The sequence below is a fragment of the Gymnodraco acuticeps genome, unplaced genomic scaffold (assembly GCF_902827175.1).
Source record: "Gymnodraco acuticeps unplaced genomic scaffold, fGymAcu1.1, whole genome shotgun sequence".
In the NCBI taxonomy this organism is placed as follows: domain Eukaryota; kingdom Metazoa; phylum Chordata; class Actinopteri; order Perciformes; family Bathydraconidae; genus Gymnodraco; species Gymnodraco acuticeps.
The window spans coordinates 3793534-3811516 of NW_022989799.1; the positions used below are offsets into that span (position 1 = coordinate 3793534).

At 45.3% G+C, this 17983-nt stretch overlaps 1 protein-coding gene across 3 annotated transcripts in view; it reads left to right on the forward strand.

Moving 5' to 3' along the window:
• Positions 1 to 17983, forward strand: part of LOC117551052 (kinase non-catalytic C-lobe domain-containing protein 1) — a 101952-nt gene that overhangs the window by 25707 nt on the left and 58262 nt on the right. For all 3 annotated transcript variants that reach the window (XM_034223744.1, XM_034223735.1, XM_034223726.1), the window contains exons 3-6: positions 480 to 538; positions 1740 to 1886; positions 5930 to 6047; positions 6137 to 6276. In XM_034223744.1, coding sequence (XP_034079635.1) covers positions 480 to 538; positions 1740 to 1886; positions 5930 to 6047; positions 6137 to 6276 — 464 coding nt within the window. The remainder of the gene's footprint in view (positions 1 to 479; positions 539 to 1739; positions 1887 to 5929; positions 6048 to 6136; positions 6277 to 17983) is intronic.

Consider the following 17983-nt stretch of genomic DNA (forward strand, 5'->3'; position numbering starts at 1 on the left):
AACCCCTGAGCCACAGCGCCCCACAAACTCAAATCAATATGTCTCGGTATTGGCCGATACAAAAGGTCAGGTATCGGAATCGGTACCAGGAAGTAAAAAACCCGATCAGCACATTTAACGTGCCTCTCCACCTTTCTTGTTCTGAATCCAGTTAAGGGGGTGCATGTTTTGGTTTTCATGTGTCTCCTGCTCGGAGCCAGTCTTAGAATTTGGCCTATTTGAGGAGGATGAGGATGCCTCACTACTCCAGTCTGTCAGGGATTATCATTGACACACGAATTATGCCAATGAAGGAAAACAGCTGCTCTTGCCCACTAGACCGTTGTTCTTTCGAATATTCCTCTGATTTGTATCTCATATCTCAGCACAGAGCTGACATGGCTATACATTGTAGTGTTCACATCAAACGGCAAACGCAGTGCCTGCTTCCTTTTGATGACTTTTCAGTGCGGTTAATTGGCCTGTTTTCAACCTTGCAGATGATCCCGAAGGTTCCTTCGTGCCTCCTGAGTTTGACCACACGGGAAGCACGTTTGAGGTGAGAGATGCTAAGTCTTCCTCTAGACTTTATTCTGGTCACAGTGTCACACATCCACCCCTGGGATAGTACATCACACAGTCACAGGCACCTTGGTGAGGTTTGCTAAGGTCCTTTGTCCTCTAACCTCACCTGCAATCCTCCATATAGCCAGCCATTATTCAGCTACAAACTAACCACTGTCACCTCTACCTGATAATACGAAACTGAAAGGCAGTATGGTTACATGCAAGAACTCTACTTCTAGCAACATTTTCTTTGTTCTGATACTGTAATTAATATAGTTGTAATAGTTAGGTGACTTCTAATGTTCCTTGCCCATCAGTAATGCATAATATTCATTTACAAATTGCTAACTATAAGTACATTACACCATATGGATACAACCCGAAAAGTACAATAACATCAACTTCATGTATTTAACAAGCAGACATGCAGGACTCCTTCAAGTGCTATATTTAAAAATAAAAAATCATGCAGTAATAATTGTGTATGTGCCTGTGAAAGTCTGTGCATTTAACCTTTACATTCATCTTTTAAATACTGCTGTTATTTTAGTCTTGAAAGCAGTCTTTCTGCTTACAATAATGGGACATGATTATAGATTATTATGATTGTAGAAATGATTATGATTGTAGAAATGTACCATACAAATAAATAAATCCAAAATGTAAATATATTTGAAGTGAGCTTATGTTGCCGGATTTCAAAACAAAACTTTCAGTTAAAATTCAGCTTTCTGTCCAAATCCCCAATACTTCTAAAAAACAACAACCCTCTTCTTCTTCCCATGTTTTTCTGAAATGTGTTTTTCCCAAGGGAGGTATAACGGATTGGCGTGGTAATGGCGAAAGCAAAACAGAGGTTTAGGCCTTCAGCTGAGTGTTTACTCTTCTATTTCGGTGACCCACACTGGGATCCGCCTTGCAAATGAGTTTACCACATACGTATGGGTGCAGTCCACTTCAAATGTAGGGAGTGATGGTTATGTGAACTCAGAAGCACCTGGTTCAAATCCGCTGCTGCCTCAGAGCAGACCATAATGTCCCCTGTGGGTGTAGCAAAGGCTTTGCTGCAAAGCAAAACAAAAGCTCTGTCATGACAATTACTACCCAGAATGGACCCTGTGCTTTCCAAGCCTCTGCATGGATTCAGATCTCTGTACTTGACTGTGTTTTCTCCTCTATATCCCCGGCTGCAGCGCCATGTTTACTCTCTGGGCTCCACGCTCACTGCCGCTCTGAACTTTGTCATCGAGCCAGAGCTGGAGGCGGAGCTGGGGGAAGAGATTCAGAGGCTGCTGGAGCAGATGCAGGAGGAGAAGCCGGAGGACAGGCCTCTCCTGCAGGTATAACAAACCCTGCTGACTGTTCTTAACTGCCATAATGCTGTATAGAAAGGTGTGGAAATGTGTGTGGAATAACCAGAGATCTCTCTTGAACTATTTGGTTGTCATGGTAACAAGAAAAAGAGGAATTAATTTTATGAAATATAATCGTTACAAGTGTTTAGTTGTACTGTTGGCTTCTCACAAACAGCCTTTTGTTAAGAATCTTGTTTTTTTACAGGTCCTTAACATGTCTTAAACACGCTTAGTTCAGTTGTCAGAGGTAGCTTTTCTCAGTTAAAGCAGAAACGGGAAGCTCTTCAACTCCCGAGCATTTCAAATTGGGATAGTGGTTGGTGTCGCTGTCAGGACGCTTTCTGTTTTCGAATTTGAACAACCTTCTGTTTCCAATCAAACTGCGCAACGGAGACGTTGGCACATTGTCTGTCCGTTGATTTTTATATAAGGAAGTGGATCCATCTGCCTGTTCATGTTCCGTTAGCAACATGGCTAACGCTAGCTGCCTGGCTAACCTTACTGTCCAAAGCAAGAAACAGCATAAGAATCCGAGAGAAATTAACGGGGGGCGGGGCGCACGCTTGTGAACTGTTACGGCCCGTCCACACAGCGGCGTGCGTTGAAGCTTCCAACGCTTCTGCCCATGAATGCACTTTGAATGGGGTGACGTCACTTTTAGCCGAACTGCATTTTGGGAAGCGACGTGGAGCGTTGCTGGCGTTGCTCGCTTCAAAAGTTGAGCAATGTTCAACTTTTGGCTCCTCGGCAGAAGCGTCAGCCAATGAAATCCCGTTTATGCAAATCTGCCAGTACAAGCGCTAGCCAATCAAACCGCGTGTATGCTGGGAGAGACTACGCAGGTCATTTCCTCATATTCCAAAAAATGGAGGGAAAATTCATTATAGCGGTAGTGAATCACCCGGTGCTGTATGATCAGTCTCTGTTCATCTACCGGGATACAAACCGGAGGAGCGAAGCATGGAGGGAGGTGGCAGAGACAGTGGGTGAAACTGGTAGGTTTTCGCCTGTTTGGGGATTTTATATCCAGTTTACTTCGTTTTAACATTGCTATTGCTTTGTGTAAGTGCAGCCTTTACATGTTCATAATTTAACTGTAATGTGTATTTTCTAAGTGTACTAATTATTAATGTTGTAATGTTTCATGCGTGCAATATTTCGTCTTTTATTTTGAAGTCCAAGCTCACGTCTCGTTATGCTGTTCTCTCGTGAGTTACGGCCCCTACAGACGGTGGCGTGCGTTGCCGCTTCAACGCTTCTGCCCATTCACTTTGAATGGGGTGACGTCACGATTCGCCGAACTGCATTGTGGGAGCAAAGCGTAGCTTCTCTCGCGGTGCTCGCTGCAAAAGTAGAGCAATGTTCTACTTTTGCCGCCTCGACGGAGGCGTCAGCCAATCAAATCCCGCGTATGCAAATCTGACAGTACAAGCGCTAGCCAATCAAACCGTGTGTATGTTGGGAGAGCCAGACCGCAGTTATTTCCCATATGTAAAAAAATGGAGGAGAAAATGATCGTGGCGGTAGGGAATCACCCGGTACTATATGACCAGTCCCTCTTACATACAGGATACAAACCGGAGGAGCCAGGCATGGGGGGAGGTGGCAGAGACAGTGGGTGAAACTGGTAGGTTTTCGCCTGTTTGGGGAGTTTATATCCAGTGTACTTCGTTTGAATGGACAGCTAGCAAGCATAGACAGTATATTTAGCCAGCATGGATGTAGCATGAATGCTTTGCTTTGTATGTCCGGGGCGGGACATTCATGTGATTGGTTGTTGGTCGCGTTGCTCGCGTTAACTCCCCAAGCTCAAGACACGCCCACCACCAAGCGGCAACGCACGCCGCCGTGTGTAGGCTCCGTTAGAGAGCGAGAACATGAGAAGCACCCTCAGAGTAAGATGCACGGATACTTACAGCTCCGTTAGTTTTGTATTCTTATACATATAAGTTGTTTTTTTTGTTTGTTTTTTTTTGTTTTTTTTTGATAAAACTTATAGTTAGGGCTGATTAGATCCAGCCCCTAGTTTTGCTGATATAGGCTTAGTTTGTCGGGGGACATCTTACTTCTTCCTTCTCTCTGTCTATACCTGTGTACTCTCATGTTCCGATTAACCCAGCTTCCCCAAATGTCTTTCTTTTTGGTGTCTATATACGCCGGGATCCGGAGTCATGGATGATCCTGCGCTCCTCTGTCCTGGATCGCGAGCCCTGGATCTTGAGTCGTGGCTGTGGTCCTGGATCATAGGTCCTGGATGGATATCCTCGTGGATTAATCTTCCTATTATACACACATGCATTTCCAAACATTTGGACTACCTATGTTGCAAATGTATTATCTTTTCAATTTACACACGGCATCTATTGCACGTCTGTCCGTCCTGGGAGAGGGATCCCTCCTCTGTTGCTCTCCCTGAGGTTTCTCCCATTTTTCCCTTTAAACTGTGGGTTTTCTCCGGAAGTTTTTCCTTGTACGATGTGAGGGCCTAAGGACAGAGGGTGTCGTATTGTCATACTGATATTTTGTACAAACTGTAAAGTCCACTGAGACAAATGTAACATTTGTGATATTGGGCTATATAAATAAACATTGATTGATTGATTGATTGATAATGAGAAAGCCACTTGTGTCTGCCTGTGCTTCGACGGAATTACACTTTGTATGTCGGGGGCGGGAGATTCATGTGATTGGTTGTTGGTCGCGTTGCTCCCCAAGCTTCAGACACGCCCACCGCCAAGCGTCAACGCACGCTGCTGTGTGGACGCTCCGTTAGCGCCTTGTTATGCATGCCCACTGCACCTCGCGGGAGTGCGCACAGCGTAAAGCCAAAACTCAAAGACATTTCAATGATTTGTAGGGCAAAGTTGGGTTTGGAAATGGTATCATTTCCTTTTTGGCAGACATGCTTAACACCGGAGCCTCGCTGCGGGGAAACTTTGGCGCTGTTCCGAGTTTGTTCTAATCCGTCAAAATGACGGACTGCGTTCAGATTTTTCCGTCATTGTTAAAAAAAATCCGTCATAGACGGAAAATATTCGGTTAACGTGACCTCTGGGCTGGATCCACCTTAGCAGAACTCTTGCATCTTCATACATCAATTAGAGGTCGACGAACCAGCTGCTTGTGGATGTTCCGAAATCCATATGCAAAAAAAAAAGGGATGGATCCTTTGTGAAGGCTGCCCACAATCCTTGGACTAGCTTATCTATTCATTTAAAGCTGCCTAGACACTGATTTTCCCTTTTTATTGCCATGTGAATTTAGCTTCGAACCTTGACTTTAGCTTTTGTTGAGCCGCAATTATTGTATGAAAAGTAAATTATTTTAAATTAATTTGGTCAGCTGTTATTGTTTTGAATGTGCTACGTAACAAATGTGACCATGATCAAGGTCAAGATGCAATTTAAGTTGATGATAAATGAGAGAATAAGGTTTAAAATGAAGTCAATTGAAATGTAAGTATTAGTGGTTATTGCAGCTTTGGTTCAATCTTTTTTTTTAAATAGTAACAATACACTTTATTTTAACAACCACAAAGGAATTCCAAAATACCTTAAAAAAAACTAACATGGGCAAAAATGATCCACCTTAGCGGGTCACCATAAGCAAGAGGGTGTGCTCAGCCCTGGTAGGTAATTATGTGACAGATATGTGAAACGCTCACGTATATATGTGTGAAATGCTCTTGCGTACACATATTAAAGGCTGTAGTATACACATTAAACACAATGATGTCTTTAGCTTTGATTTAATTCCATTTTTCTCTCATGACTATTAAGTGATCTCATTGGCACTGTGTTCAGTGAGTCAGCGCTCTTTAGCAGTATCGAGTGGGAATGCTGTGTCAGTGCAAATCACTCAGTCCTACACTCTGTCACAGTTACAGTGAGAACATTTAAGTTGCAATTACTTAAAAATAAGAATAACAACAAAAAACATACATCCGTCCAAATATGGAACATTTGCGTTATAATGCTGTTGTTTTTATTTTTTAAATATTACAAACGTGCAAGTTAATACTCCCACAGGACATCCTCTGTCTGGCTGAAGCAAGGCTGTCTCATACCTCCTCTGCAGCTGTGTGCCGGAAACTGTCTTCTGTTGGCCGACGCGTGCTCTCCATAGAATCAGTGTCAACCTTTCAAGGTGCTTTTCATCATCTGTATCACCACGTCACTGTTTGGCCTCTGCTGCGATCCCTCCTGGTATTAATTGATCTGTTTGCACATCCGCAGACGGACAGGAAGGCTCCTGGGAGGCGAGGTGGCAGCATCCAAAACCCAGAGGTCTGCTTAAGAGACTGAGCTCTGACGATCACACCAAAGACCAGTGTGTCGAGAGTTCTGTTAAAGCTAACGGTCTGTCCAGGCAGCAGGTAGGTGTCAATGTGTAGCTGTAGCCATTTTTAGGAAGCTGCTGCTATGTGGAATAAAGGATTTTAGTATTTGCAGCAAAAAGAAAGGACTAATAAAAGAGTTTGTCTGGAGCCTACAGTACAATATGTTCTCTTTTTCCTGTTTTAAGTTGTACATTAATGAAATATATACTAGGAATTGATAAAGAATCAGATAAGATAATACTTTAAAGGTCCCATGTCATGGCCATTTCTACTGATCATAATTCCATTGTTGAGGTCTACTAAAAGAGATTTATATTGTGCAATTTTCCAATTTTTTGGTTTCTCATACAACATCTCTGTATAGTATGTCAATCAATCAATGTTTATTTATATAGCCCAATATCACAAATGTTACATTTGTCTCAGTGGACTTCACAGTTTCACAATTTTGAGCAGAGCAGGTTGGACCAAAGTGCAGGACAGACAAATGTTTCAAACTGAAAATTCCCTTCATTTTAAGGCTCACTCCCTTGTCAAAGACTCAAGAATCCCACTGCTACCAACAGAAAACGATAGTTACGTATGTAACTAAGGTTCTATGAATACTGGATATCTTCCGTCTCGCGCATGCGTAGGTCGAATATGTATATCAACAAAGTCACGTGTGACCTCGTATGACCCCGGATGGCATAAGTTCCGGTGTTGTCAACGAGTTCAGTCCTATGGAATCTTCTCGCGGAAACACGAGATTCCGAGTGACCAAGAAACTCCAATATTCATAGAACCGTAGTTACATACGTAACTATTGTTCTATTTCATCCTTACTGACCGCCAGAGGCGGTGCTTTAGCACTGGATGACCTATACCAACAGAGTCACGAGGAAGTCTGAATACTCCCCCTGCTATAAGGATGGCCTAGGCTGACTCTGCAGGAGGACCACACCCAGCGGGTGAGGGGCGGCAACATTCACCCTGTAGTATCTGGCGAATGTGCTCTGGGATGCCCATGTGGCCCCAGCACATATGTCCTTGCACCTTAGGGAGGAACGCTGTGTTCGGCCATAAGGTGACACCTGAGCCATCTGAGTTCCACCTCAGACACGAGCTGTTCACGGACAAGGCCCGAAGCTCGCTTACACGCTTTGCTGAGGTGATGGCAAGAAGGAAAGCAGTCTTAGCTGAGAGCCACTCCAGTTCTGCCTGTAACAAAGGTTCAACAGGAGGCGAGCATAGGGCATCCAGCACCAAGGGCAGGTCCCATCCAGGGGCCCTTGGGATATTCGGGGGGCGAAGCCTCAGAGCTCCCCCTTAAAAAGAGGGATACCAACTGTTGGAGATTTGGAGGAATATCTGATCCGCTTTTCAAATCTCCGCGCGTTCCTATGAAGCTGGTTATAATACAGGAAGGAATCCATATCTACAAAGTAACAGTTAATCTACTTTAATGGCAATATGACAATGCAATACAATCATTACAATACAACATGATATATTACAGTTATATTGTAATGCTTAAGGAGTAATGCCGGCTTACTCCTGCCCTGGTCCGCATACTGCAGAGCTACTTTCACCCGAGGGCAGCATGTGAAGAAGAGGCCGAACGCCAGGGATCCACCGGATATATACCAGAGTAAGAAGGAGGGGTTTGGTGTTAGGTCAGCTGGTCATCTTTTCAGGTCATCTCATTGGGAGACGCAACGCAGCAGGAAACGCAGCAGGAAACCAAACAGGCTCACTTTCCAACAAAAGGTCTCAAGGCCTGCATACCTACACCTCCCCCAAAGAGCAATAAAACCCTGTTTACTCCAACCAGCCCAGAATGTTTATAGCCATTTGTAGTCCTTACATTTATGAAAGGATAAAACAGAGAAATCAATATAAAACACAAACACAGGTATTGTTTGAACAGTATTCACTTAACTGCTACTGTTGATAACCACCAGAGAAACCCAAGGGACCTCTCTTAACATCACAAACACTGCAGCTAGATCTAAGTTGAATGCAAATCAGGACATGCTCTCACCTTCCCCCATCTTCCTTTGTCCTCAAAAACACATGTCAACAGGCCCCAAATGCAGCTCACAGTTTTACCCAAATTATTCTCATTTTAAGCTTATCCATAGTTTGCTAACATGAATAAATACAAATATAACTCTACAAATCCCCCTTTTTATCTCCTTCTCCAGAGATAAACTTAGACAAGGCATTTTGAAATATACCCACTGTCATTATTTTCTACTGTGTCTGTAAATCCATCCGAAGCTGGTATTTAGAGTACTTGAAACCTTCATGGAGACAGAACACCACTTTCCATGGCAGTGAAGGAACCATGAGGGGGTAGCTGAGTGCTAGAATCATCAGCCCCCCCCCCCCCTCGGAGGAATAGCCCACAAGGACAGCTAATAGGGAGGGGGAGATGCAGCTTGCCCTTCACGGGTGGAACTGATCAGAGCGAAGTAGACTCCTCTGCTGCCTCGACAAGTTCCCTGTGCCGTCCTGGCTTGCCGTGTCTTTGTCCCCCAATCCGCTGACGGCAGCTTCTGGGCTGCCTGCTAGAGAGATGTCTTCCTCCTCCTCGTCCTCCGGCCCGCTGATGGCGGCTTCCGGGTCGATGCTGTAGAGATGTCTCCAGGGTCCTCCTTCTCCGGCCCGCTGATGATGCCTCCCGGGTCGTCTGCTGTAAGGATGTCTCCAGGGTCCTGCTCCTCCAGTCTGCTGCTTCCGAGTAGTCCACGTCTGCCAGGGCCACGTCCGTCCTGATGTCGTCCCCTGGTCCTAGCAGGTGGTTTCCCCGCCGCACACTGGCTCCCGTGGTACGAGCTGTCCCCCTTTTCTCCCAGGCAGACGGCATAAGAGGTCCGCTGGGTCACTCGGTCGGGGGTCGGAGAGCCTGGGGTTGAGCCACTTTGTCCTCGTGCTTCTCGGGTCCCCCTTTTGGCGCCAGTGACCTGTGTGGAGAAATCTGATACAACTCCCTCAAGCCTACGCTCAGCTGTTTTGACCCACTTGGAGCCTGTTGGTGGGGTGTTTTGAAACAACAGCCGTCTGTGAACAGGTTTTCCAAATTAATTGTAGACCTCCTATCTGCCAGTGCAGCTTCAGAATCTTAATACTTGGACTGTGCCAACTAAATAAGAACCTCAACATCTTTAGGTAAACTAAATAACATATTTCAATAGCTCTGAATTTCTGACAAGCATCCGTGTTTATTTTTAAATGAAATCCTATTTAAAATCCAAATCTAATATGAACTGCTAATGTTTCTGGTAAAGAAACACACTAATGTTATGGATTCAAAAACAACCAAAATCACGATACTAACAAAGTGAATGATTTCCTGGTGATACTGCTTCTACCTGTCAGTGCTTAGATATTATCACGCTGAAAAAATGAATACAGAATTCCAACAAACTGTCATCAAATGTCTTTCTATTATAAATTTAGATGAAATGTATATCCCCATAATGACCTAAGCAATAAAGTATATGGCTTTTACTTCTTTACCAGGCTAGTTACATGATGTTGTCTAAATTAAATTCTGTCTCATTACATTACTATGTTTTAGCTTAACTTAACTGTAATATGTTCTTTCTACATTTCAAACCTCAGTTACTCTAATGTCTGTTAAAATATTACAAAATTGTTTTAACTATCACAGGTCAACTTCTTCGGTTTCACAGTAGCCCCTTGGCCACTGCTTCTTTGTTACCTGCTATAATTCAAATCAATATTTAGAAACATCTCAACATTCATCAAACAGTATCTTATCCCCAGATATGGAGCAGGTTAATTACATTCAATGCTCAGTTTGAACATCTGGGTTGGGGCGGAAGGTTTCTGTCAATCCTTAAAAGAAAAATGTAAATTGTGAATTTTACAGCCATGTTGACATTTATACATTATACTCACTCCCCCCTTTTACACATGAAATCATGTGTAACAAAAGCCTGTAATGGGAGGGGAACAAAAACTGTCAGGTAATTGGTTAGGGACATAACGAACATTATTATCATTATTTCCACAGTGAACACTTCAGTGAAAATAAGTGTTCCTCTCCGTCCTTCAGGCCTAAAAGAAACAGAATCTTCAGATTGTAGTTTTACATTTGCAAACCGCCAACTCATGTGAGAGTAAAATATCACATGTGCGGTTTCCCCTTTTTGTGGAATTTTTAGGAAACCTCTCGTTTCCCTTGGAGCTCCAAAATAATATGTTAGTCCAAAAACATGCTTGGTTAGTTATTGTTTTAGAATCATGCAGTTACACTGATCACATGCCGGCATTCATTCACACTCACACTGTCTGGTTGTCATGTCAAGTTTGGTCAGGTTCACCCCAGAGTCAGTCATCCACAGTGCCTTGTCAAGTTACACTGTCGGTCAGGGTCAAAGGTCAGTTGGTCTCCGTCTTTTTTGGCCATGTGTCGTGCTCTGCAGAGACTTTGACATTTCAGCATAGGCCAGTATCCTTTGTCTACAAAAATATGTCACGATTTCAACTATAATTTTCAAGATGATTCTCACTTGTCATTGGGACTTCCGCCTCCCACTTTTCCTGAAACTTGGTACAAAACTCACTTCCTTCGAGTACCACTACTAATTAAAATGTCTAATGATCTATTTCAGAAACTTTTGTACAATAACTATTATCTTGAGTCAAAACATTACTAGGATCTGTGTCGCTCTGCATTTCATAGCTCATTATAATTCTGGTCTACTTAAAAAACGATGTTAAACTCTTTAGCAGTGTGTGGAACCTTGGGTGTCCGAACATGCAACAATTACTCCCTCCTTTATCAAGGATTTAAAACCGAAGTCTGGTAATAACTATGCCACAATGGTGAAATCAACACTTTAGATTGGAATTTAATATGTGGCTTGGCACTAGCCATTAATACAAACAAAGATTTGTCCTAGAGTGGTTCCTAAAACTATCCTTTTAATGGTGATCAATATTGTAACCAATGAGATCACTGCTTTATTCACACGTGAATAAAAATGTCTTAAAGAATGAATTGTTAACATAATGAAAATATTGAAGAATATGGTTATACTCTGTCAGTGTGTTTTAGGATGATTATCATTTTACTTTAATAGTTTCCTCTTTACTGCTATTTTTAATTTACCAAATGATTAATAAATCTTTCTGTCTTTACGTATTTATGAAGTTAATTCAAGTTATTTAAATGTGCGTTTCGTGAATAAGTGTGTTTATGTATAACTCACTCATTCCCGGTCTCCTTTCCTCCTCCCCTGGTTTTCTCAAGCCGTGACCCCGGCCTCCTCACTTCTAATCGACCATGCCAACTCCTCTGATTCTGTCTTCTCTTCAGTCCATCAGCTGTTGAATCCATCCACTGTAACTTTTGTAGGCAGCCATTGGCCCAGTCACATCTGCAGCCCCATCATGCCACTGTTGTTGCACTCCTCCTTTACAGTCTCTCTGCTGTTTTTATGGAGGGCGGATTCTGCTCTCATGTCTATTGTGCCAAATCTCGCGGCGCAGTTTGGAACTTCATGTCCTGTTTGAGGGACCGATGAGAGTTTCTCTCTGTATGTCAGCATGCTGGTTTGGTTCTGGATGCCACAGGTGGAGATAGTTCTGGCTGCAGTCTTGATGTAGTCTTGTTGTTGTTGTTGGTTCAGCTCTGGTTCTCCTGGAGGAGTCTCCTGTTGGGTTAGGTCTCGTTGTCTGCTTGGAGGGTCGGGATCAAAGCCTTTCTAACTCAGAGGGGGAGTCCAGGTCCCGGTACACATTACCTATAAGAAGTCTAGCACACTGATGTTAAATAAATCCAACCCTTTCCACTCTGTCTCTTTCTAATCATACTATCTGTCTTAGTTGTTAAATGCCATCTAAACAACATAATTAATGTCTACTTATGATATTACAAAAACTCACTCCAAAAATTGTTTCATCCATTGTTACATATTTACCCAACACAACTCTGAAATACTTACATGTTTCCAGCATCACATATTCCACACACTATGAAAGAACATCTCCATATCTTCTCTCATTTTAAATCCCACTGTTACTTCGAACAATAGTAAACCTGCAGAGCACACCAATCGGATCACAGTAATGAAATTTGAATCAAGTGTAGGCCTATGTCTTCTTTCTGAACATTTATTTATATTGTCTACATTTGCAAACAGTTCGAGTGTAAAATGTGTTTTGCACAATGTATTTACACTCTACAGATTCTTGAGTTTACTCATCTCCTGGTGCTGTCGTTGTAAAAAATGTTCAATCCCTTATTGTTTTGTACCAGTTTACCAAAATCAGTTATAATTAATATACTGGGAACGTGCTTCCCGTCTTCAATACCGGCCAGCAATGTAATGATTAAACTCTAAGCTCGCATAAGTTTCAAGGGTGTGATACCCCCTTTCAGCCACTAGATGGCAGCAGCAGAAGTTTCAAGGGTGTGATACCCCCTTTCAGCCACTAGATGGCAGCAGCAGAAGTTTCCAGACAAAGGGAAACGCTCTACCTTGGTTTAATATATAACAGACCTCTGGCTTTAAGCTTTTAGCATTGGTCTGTTATTTAAACCCCAGTTTTAAACGGCGACTCGATCTGATTTATCGAGTTTCCAGGTTTTGCCGTGCAGGATTCAAACCTCGCATTCACACAAACTGCACCATCTCTACGCCACTCAGGAATAAACTACCTGCAGATCCGCGCCAAACTGCTCTATTTTACGTCACGCAGGACTTTCGTCTACCTGTCGATCAACGTTTACGTTTTGTATATAACTTTCCTAACATAGTAAAATATGCATTGTATATTCCATTTAAACTATAAAAACACTGTGAAACGCCTACAGACAATCCTAAAGTTTTAGCGTATCCAATTACAGACAGGCGACTTTCATCGTCTGCTTACCTTATTTGCAAAGTTGCAGAGTCCTGCTGATTGTCTGAGATGTTTGAAAGCGTCTGAATTCTTCCTCAGCTTCGTTATCTCTAGACGTCGGGTCACCATTTTGTTGGAGATTTGGAGGGATATCTGATCCGCTTTTCAAATCTCCGCGCGTTCCTATGAAGCTGGTTATAATACAGGAAGGAATCCATATCTACAAAGTAACAGTTAATCTACTTTAATGGCAATATGACAATGCAATACAATCATTACAATACAACATGATATATTACAGTTATATTGTAATGCTTAAGGAGTAATGCCGGCTTACTCCTGCCCTGGTCCGCATACTGCAGAGCTACTTTCACCCGAGGGCAGCATGTGAAGAAGAGGCCGAACGCCAGGGATCCACCGGATATATACCAGAGTAAGAAGGAGGGGTTTGGTGTTAGGTCAGCTGGTCATCTTTTCAGGTCATCTCATTGGGAGACGCAACGCAGCAGGAAACGCAGCAGGAAACCAAACAGGCTCACTTTCCAACAAAAGGTCTCAAGGCCTGCATACCTACACCTCCCCCAAAGAGCAATAAAACCCTGTTTACTCCAACCAGCCCAGAATGTTTATAGCCATTTGTAGTCCTTACATTTATGAAAGGATAAAACAGAGAAATCAATATAAAACACAAACACAGGTATTGTTTGAACAGTATTCACTTAACTGCTACTGTTGATAACCACCAGAGAAACCCAAGGGACCTCTCTTAACATCACAAACACTGCAGCTAGATCTAAGTTGAATGCAATTCAGGACATGCTCTCACCTTCCCCCATCTTCCTTTGTCCTCAAAAACACATGTCAACAGGCCCCAAATGCAGCTCACAGTTTTACCCAAATTATTCTCATTTTAAGCTTATCCATAGTTTGCTAACATGAATAAATACAAATATAACTCTACACAACCTATGGCTCCCACTGTGCTGTTGTCAGCCCTTGTGTGTTGAGCTGATATAGCAGCCACATACACCCTGACGGTAGCGGGACACCGGCCGTCGTCCAGGAGGGACTGCAGGAACTCAAGGGTCGTAGGCACCGAGCAATATACTGGGTCCTCATTTCGCCCTAGGCACCAGTAAAAAAAACTAAAGTTTCCACCTGTTTTCGTACTGCCTACGAGTAGATGGTGCCCTGGCATTTGAGAATAGTCTTCCTGACAGACTCTATGCAGTCGCTCAGCAGTGGGTCGGGCCCTCCAGTGGCCAGACCCACAGCTGGAGGCGGCAGGGGTCGGGGTGCCACATCCGACCCTCCAACTGAGACAAGAGGTCCTTCCTGTTGGGGAGACGCCAAGGCGTCCCACAGCAGAGTCTCTGCAGCAGATGGACAGGCCTGCACCTAGCTGGGTTAAACAAGGAAGTTTAACAGGACAGCCAGGCGGCTCCTGCTAGAATCAAGCAACACGCCTACCAGGAGCGGGGGCGAGAACAATGCCTTCACTGGTTGAGTTGATAACGAATTCCAGATGCAGCGTAACCGGGAGCGGGTGCAAGAACATAGCCTCCACTAGCTACCTGCTGAACGTAAAGAGTAGAGCAATGCTCCTACACGCCGAACACAGAGAGGGATGTAAATGTCCTACACCACGTTACCAGCAGAGAGAGCGGGAGCGAGCACTGCATTCACCTAGGTGGATTAGATAAGGAAATGTAACAGGGCAGTTTAGCCAGGCAGCTGCTGCTAGAATGAAGCAGCGCGTCTACCAGGAGCGGGGGCGAGAACACCGCGCTCACTGGTTGAGTTAATAACGAATGCCAGATGCAGCGTAGGCGGGAGCGGGGTGCGAGAACACAGCCTTCACCAGCTACCTGCTGAACGGAAAGAGTAGAGCAACGCTCCTTCTCGCCGAACACAAAAGGGATGTAACTACACCCATGTTACCAGCAGAGGGAGCGGGAACGAGAGCACTGCCTTCACCTAGCTGGGAAAAAAAAGAAGTTTCAGCAGGACAGCCTATCCAGTCGGCTGCTGCTAGAATAAAGCATCACGTCTACCAGGAGTGGGGGCTAGAACACTGCTTTCGCTGGTTGAGTGACTGTGTCCAGAGCCACCCCAATGAAGGTTAGGCTCTGAGAGGGGTTCAGACAACTCTACTCCATGTTCACCATGAGGCCTAGCCGGGCGACATGAGAGAGAAGGAGAGCCGTGTCCTGGATCGTCTGTAACCGGGATGGTGCACAGATTAACCAGTCGTCTAAGGAGAGGGAGAGTCCGAATGGAACACCCTGAACTGGAAATGACGGCCTCTGAAGGCAAAGCGAAGAAACTGCCTGTGATGAGGCACAATAGGCACATGAAAATAAGCGTCCTTCAAGTCGACGGACGTGAACCATTCCCCCCTGGCCACGGTACGAAGAACGTCCGCTGTGCTCAGCACATGGAAAGGTAAAATTTGTAGGAACTTGTTGAGTCCCCTCAGATCGAGGATTGGGCGAAGTCCACCGCCTTTCTTCCTTACCAGGAATTAGGTCGAGTAGAAGCCGATTGCACCCTTAGCAAGGAGGACTGACAGCTCCTGGTTTAGGGCGATTTATTTTGCCAGGTCACTTATGGTGGTCATCTTGACCCGGCTGAAGACTGGGGGCCAGCGTCGGAACTGAAGCTTGTACCCTTGGGTTAGGTGTAAACCACCCAGGGGTCTGAAGCTTGAGCTACCCGGTAGTTGAGCTGCTGCTGGGAGAGATAACCAACAGCCGGCCCCAGACCCTCAGTACCTTGCCCCCCGGCCTCTGGCTCTGGGGGGGCGACGGTTAGGCACCGGATACCGAGACTGCCTTGGGGGCGAGTTATCAGGACCGTAGCCGGCCAGCCCCCTCGTGGGGCGCTGAGGCCCATGGCGGGTGACTGTGTCAGCCAAACCTGGCGACGAGTCTGGACGAGAGTGGACATCAGGAGCCCAAGCTCTCTAGACATCAGAGCAAACGCCTGTAATGAGGTGTCACTAAGGCTGGTAGAGGAAGCGCTAAGAGCATCCTGCTGCGGGGAAGCTGAGAGGGCGAGCATGAGGTGAGAGAGGAAATTGCCTATACGGCCCATGCGTGACCCGACATTGGAGTCGAGGGCACCTGGCCTCCGACCTCAGAGCTTCGTCAGGGGAAACTATGAGGGAAGCAATGGTAGGCTCAACAGCCGGCGTGTGGTCAAGGCCAACTCTTGCCGCATCCTGCATGGCTGCCTAGGGCTCGGCCATCGGACGTAAGACTGTAAAGAGCCTTAGTGTCCTCCAGCATGCATGTAACTCCCTCAGATACTCACAAGAGGGAGGAACAGTAAAGGTTGCAAAGAGTGCGCCTAAAGAACACACTGGCAGGCGCTGTTTCGGGCTGCTGCGCATCCAGCTGCTGGTGAGCCAGTGCCATGCGAATGACGGTACCCATGGAGCCGTCATCTGCCTCCTCCGAGGGACCATAAGCTGAGGTACAGGAGCCAGGCCCCGAAGCATGAGATGGGCTCTCCCCGTCATACTCATCAAATTGAGTGGCTTAAGCTGCCATCGAGAACACATTGTCATCTAGAACCAGCTCAGCCACGGGTGGGCAGCGGCGTGCTCTGCACGGGCACCAGAATGGAGAGCCAAGAGGAGTGACTTCATCTGGGCTAGCTCAGTAGTGAGTAGGTCCACCCTGGAGGACAGCCTATCAGGCTTAGTCCTCTTCTTGGGCGGTGCACCCGCAGCCTCTGCGGCCCAACGCCTAGGATGGGTAGGTTGGGCTGTGCAGAGTCGGTCAGTAGTTCAACCTCGGCTAGTCTAGCAGCTCCTACCGCACGAGGCATGATGGTGCAATTCATGCACGGGTCCTCCGAAAGGCCCTCCCTCAGATGCTCGAGGCCAAGACAAGAGAGGAAAAGGTCATGGCCATCCTCTGGTTAAAGAGGAGCCATACAGGTGTTAGAGCCGTTAGACCTAGCGATAGCTAGAGCACTCAGCTGACTGTAAATAACTGGGCCAGGAAACAAATATGCAGTGGAGGGGAGTGAGCACAATAGTAGTTAGCTTGAGCGTGAGCACTCTGCTAACTGGGGTTAGAACAATGAAGTCAGTTAATGGTTTTATGCCGTGAGAGGGGAGCGAGAATACTCTCTCCACTAGCGCCGTAGCAAGTTAGCCTAAGCGAGAGCACTCTGCTAACTGAAGGATGGAACGGGCATTAAACCAACTGTGTGCAGTGAGAGGGGAGCGGAAACACTCTTCACTAGCGCTGTAGCAAGTTAACTTTGAGCGACAGCACTCAGTTAACTGGAGGATAGAAGAGGAACCAACTGTGAGCAGGGAGAGGGGAGCGGAAACACTCTTCACTAGCGCTGTAGCAAGTTAACTTTGAGCGACAGCACTCAGTTAACTGGAGGATGGAACAGGAACCAACTGTGAGCAGGGAGAGGGGAGCGGAAACACTCTCTTCACTAGCGCTGTAGCAAGTTAAAGTGGACCTAACATGCTATATTTGAATAATATAGTGTAGGACCATACCTATATAAGGCATATTTATACTTTTTATTTTTCAAAATACCAAACCGATCATGCTGATGGACTGATTCTGTGAGAACACCACCATCTACAGGCCTGGCATATGTACTACAGCGTCTCCAGCGCTTTCGAACGGCAATGTCCGTGGCTGTCTCCTCCTGATTGGTGGAGTTGGCCCAATAGCCGTAGCGCCACTTCTGTGACGTCATAGAAGTGTTCAAATCTGGATCAGTCTGTATCAGATCCGTTGCAGCCCCTTTTTAAGGGATTTGGGTATAGAGGAAAATAGAGAGGGTTGTGTTTTCTGACACTTGGTGAGTTCCCTGGAACACCGGGGACACATATTCATGTATAAAA